At 51.9% G+C, this 10,991-nt stretch overlaps 1 protein-coding gene across 1 annotated transcript in view; it reads right to left on the bottom strand.

Moving 5' to 3' along the window:
• Positions 1-10,991, bottom strand: part of GRIK4 (glutamate ionotropic receptor kainate type subunit 4) — a 394,611-nt gene that overhangs the window by 163,824 nt on the left and 219,796 nt on the right. Inside the window, exon 7 of the mRNA XM_006148794.3 lies at positions 5,145-5,306. Coding sequence (XP_006148856.1) covers positions 5,145-5,306 — 162 coding nt within the window. The remainder of the gene's footprint in view (positions 1-5,144; positions 5,307-10,991) is intronic.

The raw sequence follows: 10,991 nt of genomic DNA, 5'->3' as shown, positions 1-10,991 counted from the left end.
GCAGGAAAACCCACTCAAGAAAAGCGGAGGGGCTTGGCGAGGAGAAAGCAGACTGAGGAGATCCAGAACCCGACACGGGCAGTCCCAGGGCACCGGCTAGCCTGACCTGCCTGCTCCTGCCTGCTCCTGCCCCATACATCCCTGAGTGACGCAGCCTAGCCGTGTTACTCCTGGTCTCCATCCCAGCAGAACACCCCACTCACTGAAGGCCCCCCCAGACATTCTCAGGGAGCAGAGGATGCTGAGGCCTTTGGGAGGGCTGAGATGGGCTGGAAAGGAGACACCAGGTCAGAGTTTCTGCTTTCAGATGGCCCTAGGCTACCTCCCGTCCAGGCTCACTGAGCATGCAGCCACAGCCCTGCTCCACCCAGATCCCGGAGCTGACCCAGCATGCTGTATGCAGAAGGTGAGCAGCGGATTATTACTGCCCCGTCCTCCTCTGCACAGCCTTCCTCACGTGGAACTCAGATCATTTAACAACCTGTATGCCAGATGCTGTGATGGGCACTAGTAAATGTATCAAGCAGCTTTTGCTACATAGGTGCTGTGTGACAACCAGGCACGTCCTCTCAAACACCACCATCCCCGACGCTCCTGGCGTGGCCCGCGCTGTCTCGGGCAGGAGTATGTGCGAGCTGCCGTCAGCCACCTGGCAGGTACAGGGAAGGCGGCCAAGCCTTCCTCCACCTGTCCTCCACTCCCCTCCATGCCCTTAGAATGGGGCTTTCTTTCCAGGGAGTGCCACTTGGGAGCGGAAGCCTGAGTGGGAAGGTGAGGCAGAGAGGGAGGGAGGGTCACGCAAGTCTGGGGTAAAAGATGACAAGAAGAAAAGACCAACAGTAAAGACAGGGTGGGACCATCGAGCGACCCCGGGAGAGAAAGAACCAGGGAAGAGGCTGTCGGGATGGGAGAATGAGAGAGAAGGGATTGAGATGGAGACAGGAGGGGAGAGGAGACAGGGCCAAGAAGAGGGGAGAGGGAGGGACAGAGAGATGGACATTCCCACTGAGGCAGGAGCTGGTCTCGGCCCTTTCAGAATGCTCGCTCACTGGACAGGGGAGACGGATCAGGCTGATCTTCAGACTCTCCCACCTGCCAGCTGCCCAGGACGTGTGAGCGGGGCTGTTTGTGCTGGGAATTTCTCAGCCCCCAAAGAGACAGGAAGAGGCACCGTTTGCAAAGACAGTTGCCAACGTGCGAAGCCTCGAGGGAGATGTGTCGCCGTTGCCACTGCCCCGCTGCACTGAGGTGAGAGCGTCTGTCACACCTGCCCTTCCTCTTGGAGGGAAGCTGCTGAGACAGCGGAGAGGGCTGGAAGGGTCTCTGCACTGCCAGGCAGACTAAGCTCCCAGCCTGGCCGCAGGAAAGCCATGACCTCAGGAGACCTTCACTGTGCCACCTGGCTCTTCTGGGCCTCAGTTTCCTCCCTTGTCAGAAATGGCACAGGACTGCTCTTAACTGTCACTAAACCCACTCAAGAAAAGCGGAGGGGCTTGGCGAGGAGAAAGCAGACTGAGGAGATCCAGAACCCGACACGGGCAGTCCCAGGGCACCGGCTAGCCTGACCTGCCTGCTCCTGCCTGCTCCTGCCCCATACATCCCTGAGTGACGCAGCCTAGCCGTGTTACTCCTGGTCTCCATCCCAGCAGAACACCCCACTCACTGAAGGCCCCCCCAGACATTCTCAGGGAGCAGAGGATGCTGAGGCCTTTGGGAGGGCTGAGATGGGCTGGAAAGGAGACACCAGGTCAGAGTTTCTGCTTTCAGATGGCCCTAGGCTACCTCCCGTCCAGGCTCACTGAGCATGCAGCCACAGCCCTGCTCCACCCAGATCCCGGAGCTGACCCAGCATGCTGTATGCAGAAGGTGAGCAGCGGATTATTACTGCCCCGTCCTCCTCTGCACAGCCTTCCTCACGTGGAACTCAGATCATTTAACAACCTGTATGCCAGATGCTGTGATGGGCACTAGTAAATGTATCAAGCAGCTTTTGCTACATAGGTGCTGTGTGACAACCAGGCACGTCCTCTCAAACACCACCACTCCGGGAGCCATCTTCCTAGAGGCAGATGTACTGCACGGTGTGCGCCCCAGACGACAGCAACGGTGGCTTCCTGCACCCTGTAGACTGCATGGCAAGCCCCAGACCTTCGCCCACCTGGTTCAGGCATGTAGGCCCTTGGCCATGCCACTCCGCATTGTTCCCCACTAGAGTACATTTCCTCACTCCCAGACTCTGAGTTTTTCTGTGTGCCTTTTAAAAAAAATCTTTTTCTCCAGAATTATTTATGTATTTATTTTTAATTTGCCATAGGGCATGTGTGTTCACCAGAGAGAGAGAGACAGAGAGGGAAAGTGAGAAAGCAGGCCTCCAGGTATGGGACTTGAACCGTGGTCAGCCATGTGGGAGTCCAGTGCCTTAACCATCATGCTACCTGCTGTGTCAGTGAACTTTTTGGCCAATGAAATGTGGCAAAAGTCAGGATTGAGAGGTCTGTGTATTTCCACCTGCTTTGGCACCCTTCTGCCATCACAGGAGACCATGTCAGATGGGCTTGCCAGTCCAGGGGAAGGGTGAGATGGACAAGGGACAGAGCTGCCCGGGACAGGCCCAGCCTAGATGAGCCAAAGTGGATTCATTTAATGAGCTCGATTATTTACACAGAGCTGCCTGGGTGGGCCCAACCTAGATCAGCCAGCTGGTATTCACCGAGTGCGTCAGTCAGACCAGCAAGAGCTGTCCAGCCTAGCCAGCTTAGAGCGGCTACACCTTAACCGGTCCTCAGAGACGAGCTGTGTAATACACATTAGTGTGTATGCTAGTGATAGTTCATGCCTGGTTGTTACACAGCACCTATGTAACAAAAGCTGCTTGATACATTTACTAGTGCCCATCCCAGCATCTGGAATATAGGTCGTTCAACAAAATTGTGGATTGGAGATAGGATCGAATTCCATTTTATCTGTATAACAATCCTCTAAGATGGCCAATCATGATTAGTCCAAAATTACAGATGAAGGAGCCAAGGCCCAGAGGAGTTCTAGAACTACCTAAGATCACGCAGCAAGAAGATGGCGAGGCCAGTGTTTAAATTCAGGCCTTATTCCTCCAAGGCCAGTGGTCTTTGCAGCAAGCCTAACATGGCTGGAGCTGGCCCTGCAGCTCTGTGAAAGGCACTATATGGCCACGGTATTGGGTCCTTACAAAGACTCCTACCAGGTCCCAGGGACCTCTCACCTCCCTGCTCACACCAGCATGAGTGATTAACTGTGCTTAGGACCGCCCTCCACTGTTCCCAAAGCCATCTAATGGGAGGAATGACCCCCATTCTTCAGATGCCCCTAAATCCTTCGTATGGATTCTTACCTCTTTTGGGTCTAAAACAGGTTGTTGGGATGTGCTCCACAAACCTTCAATGAAACTCCATTCTCAAATCCCTCCTTCTGTTTTCCCATCAAAGCTTCCTGAGGTTTTATAACCCCCTTAGCTACCCTTCTCCCCTCCAGTTTCTACCAAGTCACATGATGACAAAAGCACAGGGATCGTGAGCAGACACTGTCCATGCCCACCTTCAGCAGCCCACTCTGGACCATCGCATTGCCAACCACCAATCAGGCGCCCAGGTACATGGCTGTCTCCGTTTTGCCAACTCCAGTTACAGTACAGTGTAGCAAGAAAATGATGGCCCTCGAGAGAGGCAAAGTGGCACAGTGGTACTGCTGGGGCCAGCAGGTAGCATAGTAGTTAAGGTGTTGGACTTCCCCATGGCCAACTGCAGTTTGAGTCCTGAACCCAGTGGCTTGAAAATCACTCCAGGTGCGTGTGCGTGCAGGCTCAAAATCCTAAGAGGAGAATGGAGAAGGGATTGTGGCATGGCCATCCCCCTAGGGGGTGATTTCTTGCTCCCTCTCTCTGAAGAATGCACACATTCTATGACAAAACCTTTAAACAAACAAACAAAAAAAAGGACACACTGCAAAGCCAAATGGCCAAGTTCTGATCCTCATTCTTTTGTTTTGTTCTGTTTGCTGTAGGGCATATGCACTCACTGGAGAGAGACAGAGAGAGCAAGAGAAGGAAAATGAGGAAGTACACCCAGGGGAGAGTCACACTGCAATCCTTTCTCCTCCATTCTCCTGTTGGGATTTTGTGCATGCATGCACATTGCACATGTGCCTGTGCGTTTTCCAACCTGCTGGGTCCAGGACTCAAACCACACAGTTGGCCATATGGGATCCAGTCGCCTGAATCATCTTACCACCAGCTGACCCCCAATCCACGTTCTTGTGCTAACTGGTTTGAATCTGGGCTTTCAGTTCAGCCTTTCTGAGCCTCAGTCTTAGTGCCTGTGAAATGGAGATAGTGGCAGTAGTTGCTGTAGAAAGGTGTGAGCATCACACAGGCACCTCCTTGTGAAATGAACAATGTCTGCAATGTGGCTAGGACAGGGCCGAGGCGGCCACACAGCCCTGCTCTCCTGAGGCCTTGACTTTGAACCAACAGGCACAGCAGATACACCTGACCTCCCATGGAGTGAGAATGCCCAGCCCTGGGGAGCCTGGGCAGGGCCAGCTTTGCTTCCCTCACACACAGCAGAGGAAGTCACCACCCAGAGGAGGAATACCAGACAGGGCAGGGCAGGGGTAGCCTCTCCGGATGTCCTTCTACCCGAGGAGGTGGCCCTTGGATGGAAAGAGCAGGGGGCCAGGAGGCAGGAGTCTCGGAATCTGCTGTCACTCTGCAGAAGGCTTGGCATTTGCCCTTGGACAAGTGCCCCATGTCCTCACACCCCAACCCGTTCCCAGCCTGGGCTTCACTTTCCTTATCTGACAATGAGGAAATGAATGAGCTGAGAGGTTCATCTAGTAGTGAGGTTCTTGGGTCCTAAATGCAGGCAGTTCTCAGTACTACTGGAGTCCGGTCACTGGAGACTTCTAAACACACCACTCTCCCTACCGTCTGTCAACAAGCTCCCTAGTTCCCAGACCTGATCCCTGAACCCTCCCCAGCACCTCCGCATGTCTCTTTTTGAGCTGGGACTCAAGAAGGAAGGAGGTGGCTGAACCCCAGGAAGGCGAGTGGCCCATGGAACAGGGCATGTGAGGCCAAGGGGCACCGGCGGAGAGCTCTGGTGGGTACTTACCGCAGGCCCAGTGAAGGGCACGTGGTCACAGTTCTCCTGCCAGGACTGGTTGAGGCTCTGGGCAAACTCTTGGAAGAAAGCATGGGATTGGTTGAAAATGGAAAATCCCAGGATGTTGACTCGATCATCCACAAGGCTGTCCATTCTCTGGAGCGAGAACTCCTGGAAAGACCCAGAAGCCAGAGACAGAGAATACAATTAGGAAGGGATGAATGAGGGTCAGCCTTGATTGTAGCATGGCTAGGACTTCATTCCAGTCCAAGGAACCCTGGGGTCCTCAGCTGGGTGCTACAGGTTGAGGAACAGCTAAGAGTGGTTTCAAGGGAGCTCTCCATGTTGGAATCCAGGAAGAAAGGACAGAGAAGCAGAATGATCACTAAACAAGATATGCACAAGATGTACTGAATGGGGGCCAGCAGGTGGTGTAGTGATTAAGGCACTAGACTCCCACATGGCCAATCGCAGTTCAAGTCCCAGACCCAGCAGTTTGAACACTCCAGGTCCATGTGCATGTGTGCCCCAAATCCCAAGAACAGAATGGAGGAGAAGGGATTGCAGTATGGCCATCCCCCATGGGGTGGGGGGTGTGATTTCTCGCTTACTTTCTCTCTGTCTCTCCAGCAAGCACACATGCCCTATAGCAAAAATCTTAAAAAACAAACAAACAAACAAACAAAAAAGCACTGGATGGAGAGAGAAAGAAACAGCACACAGCAAATGTGCCTGCCTGGTGGAGGCAGGATTGTAAAAGGCGTGATGCTCAAGCCGAGTCTTGAAGGACGTGTAGGCATTTTCCAGAGATGGGACATGTGGATGAATGAAGGCTCTTCCAGCCAGAAATCGTCATGTACCCAAAGGCAAGGGGTGAGAAAGTGCGTGGCCCTTTTACTGAGATGCCTGTGACGTGCTTTGACAAAAGCCTCTCTCCTCAAAGTGTGCTCCTCCTGGATCACCCCGGTTTCCTTTATAAAAATGATGAATCCTTCATTCTCCTGTTGAGATTTTGGGCATGCGTGCACACACACTGGGTGCATATTTTCCAAGCTGCCAGGTCCAGAACTTGAACTGTGTAGTTGGCCATGTGGGATCCAGCCCTACCTGACACCATCTGAATCTGAACCTCTGGAGCGGAGGCCCAGCAGCTACACTTTTAAGTCCCTAAGTCTTATGCAGACCAAAATTTGGGAACCACTGGGTTAGCACCCAGGATGCTTGGGCCCCTGGGGGACGAATGTGAGCACTAAAGTTAGAGAGGTCAGCAGGGCCACAGCACAAGGCTAGGAGGCTTGCACTTTGGCCCATAAGTGATGAGACCCCACCCAGGGACTCTAGGCAGAGAAGTGCCGAAATTAAGGTTGCTTTCTAAGAATCTCTGGGGGTCTGCAGGTAGGGCTGTGCCATCCTTTGTCATTACTGTCATCCATTTAACACCATTTTGGTGTTCATTGTGGGTGTGACACTGTTCTGGGCACAGAGGATGTAAGTAGGAGATACACTCCAGGAGCTCACAGCGAGTGGAAGAGACAGATAATAGGAGAACAGATACGTGGACTATCATTTCAGATAGGGACAGAGAAATGGGCATGGAGGGCTGCTACTGCACTTGGACGAGGAGACCCGAGAGAGCCCATCTGAGCAGCCACACTTGGAAGCTCGAGGGAGTTCTCCAGTCACCTGTGGTCCTCATCCGACCACGTGGCCAGGGCCTGGGATCAGCCCAGAGGAGTGTGAGTGCCCTGGAGGAAGCAAGTGCTATAGGAAGAAGGAGTGTCTCAGACCTGGGACCTCCACAGCCTCCCTTGGCCGTGTACAGGGATACCGGGCCAGAGAGGATGGGCCATTCAGCTCGCGGAGCCCCATTCCTGGAAACACGCCTTCACATGAGGGTCAGGCCGTGTTCTCACACCGAGGGCGTGCTCATCACACGTCCATTCCAAGTGTCTCCCGCACAGTACCCGCAGGCCCCGGGACTAACCCGTCGGCCACTCAGCCTGACCTGACAGACGGTAGATGCCTCGGGCTCGCTTGCGGGCCAGGTGGAAACATCGCTTTCCTTCAGGCGGTCTCCCTTTCTAAGCCTTAGCTCCTCCAGGCCCTGGCACCTCCCTGGCATGCTTGCTCACATCCACAGCCACTACCAAGGCCTCACGCTGCAGGCCTGAACTGGTCTGCCCAGAGCCCATCATCAGCTCTGGCTTGCAGACTGGCACTACGAAAACTCCTCTGGAACCACTAACCCCCACACAGTGGAATCGGATGAGGATTAAGTGTGTTTTGGACCTTGCCACTTTCACACGGGGGGAACACGGACGTGCCAGAGAATGTATTGATTCATAAGCTGATAACGTCTCCGGACTCTACCAGGGCAGCTGCCCGTGTGCTGTGGGCCGTCAGCAGGCGCGAGGGGGCAGATGGCTAATGAGAAGAGATGCAGTTGGCAAGGGCACGGTGGCTGGGAGCAGAGCCAGGCTGTTGTCGGGAAATCAAGGGGCCTCGCTGGCCATGGTCGGTGGAGGCTGGAAAAAGCCCTATTTCCCTGGCTTCTTCAACAGTGTGGCAGACATGTCCACCCACCTCTATCCTCTCCCCACAGGCACTTCCCCTCTCTTAGGAAGCCCTGATGCCCTGAGTGACTACAGACTCAGAGTAGCAGCGGGGGGATACAGTGGAGAAGGTCTTCAGGTTCAAATCCAGCTTCTACCCCGCACTCGCTGTATGACAGCAGCAAGGTCTTCCGTGGCTCTGAACTTCAGATTCTCATTTCGTAAAATGGGAACCCCAATATTCGCAATCTCATAGGTTGTTTCAAGGAACAAATAAGATGGATGACAAGGCTTCGCATCACATCTGCAAGGGACAAGCGGCCGCTATAGGGCCATTCCTGAAATACTGCCACAAGACCTCGGGCAGCTTCCGGCCAGCCCACTATACCTCTTTAGTTCCACTTCTCTTGGAAACCTGAGTGAGGATGGTGTTTCCTTCAAATGCGTGTTCTGGGCAGAGCAAGACTGAAGGAGTTAATTACTGATACTTTGAGACGGAGAAGTTAGCCAGTCTGTCTTCCTGCCTTTTAAATCCTACCTTCTTATCTCTCACTTATGTCCTATTCAAAGGCCCCTTAAGATAAAAAGATTCCAGGAGCTTCCTTGATAATCCATTCTATTTATAATGACTCATGGGAGAGCTCCTAGAAGGACAGGGAAGGCGGAAGTGTGTTGTACTGCGGTTTCCCAGGACGTACCAGGCTTCGACTCTCCAAGATCCATAGAGTTAGGAAATCTTCTTTATGTCTAAACTTAGACTCTCCAGCTGCTATTGAAGGTCTTTTCTTTTTTCTTTTCTTTTCTTTACATAGAGACTCACTCAATTGCGAAGCTCCTGCCTCCCAGGGAGCTAGGACTACTGGCTTGTGCTACCACTATCAGCTTTTAGGGTGGGTCAGAAATCGAACCTGGGTCTCCCACATGGCTTCAGCTTGCCCAGGAGCACTGTCTACCAAAGTGCCTCACCACAGGCTATTTTCTTCTTCTTTTCTAAAAAAAGAGATTTTTGCCTTTAGGGCACATACACTTGCCAGGGAGAAAGAGAGACAGAGACAGTCAGAGGGAAAGTGAGAAATCACCCCCCACGGGAAATGGCCATGCCACAATCCCTTCTCCTCCATTCTCCTCCCAGGATCTCGGATATGCACACACATGTGCCTGGGGTGATTTTAAGCCACCGGGTCCAGATTTGAGCCGCAGTTGGCCATGTGGGAGTCCAGTGACAAAACCACTATGCCATCTGCTGGCTCCCAGGTTATTTCCTAAAGAAACGTTTGAGACATGGCTGTCCACTGCATTTAGATGCCATGACAATCTTGTAAATGAGTAATTCTCAAAGTATCTTCCTTAAGTCATTAGTTTTCCAGGCGAGATGAACAGAAATGTCATAAACACTAAGTTCCGCGTTCAGATAAGGTTAGAAAACACTGCCCACTCTACCTTTTTGAGATTCATAATGCACACTAGCATTTAAAGGTTTAAAGAAGTCCTGTCGTGAGGCTGCTTGTTTAATTCTGTTTAAACCTGAACATTCTGAACACATGACACTGACTATGGACCACACTTCCCCTTAAACCCAGGCGTGTTCTAGAGAACATATCTGGAGAAATTCTGCTGTAAGCATAGTCAGGAAGACATGTATTGTGAACCAAAACTCAAGTGGTAGGGACCTTTAGTTGAGAGAGAGATTTCATAAAAGTAACGAATCCCAGGATGGGAAGGGATGAAGGTCATCTATTTTCTGCTGACCAAATGACAGAACGCCCGGGGAGCAATCCCAGGGGTGTGACGGGTTTCATGAGAACCTTGATCTTTTTCTTGTAAATGTTTCCGGAAGGAGCGACCTAGGACTCCTGTGTCCAGCGGGAGTGGATTCTTATTGTCCCGACACCAGGGGGTGAAGAACAGAATGAGCAGCCACCTGGTAAGACTAAAGCAGAGGGACCAGCAGTTAGCATAATGGCTATGTCGCTGGACTCCCACGTAGTCGACCGCAGTTTGAGTCCCGGACCCAGTGGCTTAAACTCACGCTGGGCGTGTGTGTGTGTGTGTGCCCAAGATCCCAAGAGGAGAATGGAGGATTGCAGCGTGGCCATCCCCCTTGGGGGGTGATTTTTTGCTTTCTGTCTCTCTGTCTCTCTCTGTCTGTCTGGCGAGCGCACCGCCCTATAGCAAAAACCTCTCCAAAAAAAAAAACTAGAGCAGAGACCAAGACCCAGTTTTCGCAGATGTGCATGGATTTGTGACAGCCTTCATGTCACCATTGCAGTTTTTCCTCACGCGTGGCCTCATGCTCTGCAGAGATGTATTTTCCCAGAGAGCCAAGGTGTGTCTGCCCCATTTTTGAACTCCACACTGCACCTGCCAGAGTGCCTGATACCTAGATGCTGTGTGGACAAGGTTGGTCGAAGGGCTACTGATTGAAGGCATCTGTGCCTTGGGGTCCTCACTGTGGCAACTGCTTCACTAATTGCACAGTCTCGCACCTACAGAAGGGGTGAGAGCGTGAATGAAAGTCATAGGAATCCCTGATTGTCCTCTGCAAGTTGCACTACTGAATTGATTACACCTTATCCAGAATTCTCGGGGCCAGAAGTGTTCGCATTTTGAAAGTTTTTGGATTTTGGAGTATTGCGCATACATAAGATATTTTATGGATGGAACCCAAGTCTACCATGAGATTCATTTATGCCTCATATACACCTTACACAGAGAGCCTAAACATAATTGTATATGGTATTTTTGTATTGCAGCATTTGGGCCACTGGTCACATGAGATCAGATGTGCAATTTTCTACCTGTGGTGTCATGTTGTCATTCAAAATGTTTTTGATTTTAGGGCATTTCAGGTTTTGGATTTTAGAATTAGGATGCCCAATGTGTATTCTGAAAAACAAGTTTCTGAGGACTTTTTTTTTTTTGGAGAAGTTTTTGCTATAGGGCCCATGCACTCACCAGACAGACAGAGACAGAGAGACAGAGAGAGAGAAAGCGAAAAATCAACACCTGGGGGGATGGCCACGTCACAATCCCTTCTCCTCCATTCTCTTCTCCTCTTGGGATCTTGGGCACGCACACAAATGCGCCCGGTGTGAGTTTTAAGCCACTAGGTCCAGGACGCGAACCACGGTCGACTACATGGGAGTCCAGCAACATAGCCATTACACTAACTGCTGGTCCCCTGAGCTTACTTTTTAATCACTGGGCTTTCTTGTTTAAAAAAATGTGCATGTATGTGTGTAGTGTGTGTAGTTTGTGTGTGTGTGTGTGTGTGTGTGCGTGCGTGTGGACCCAGACTACTGTG

The sequence above is a fragment of the Tupaia chinensis genome, unplaced genomic scaffold (genome assembly GCF_000334495.1).
Source record: "Tupaia chinensis unplaced genomic scaffold, TupChi_1.0 Scaffold000247_1, whole genome shotgun sequence".
Classification (NCBI taxonomy): Eukaryota; Metazoa; Chordata; class Mammalia; order Scandentia; family Tupaiidae; genus Tupaia; species Tupaia belangeri.
This window is presented reverse-complemented; position numbering and strand designations above follow the sequence as displayed.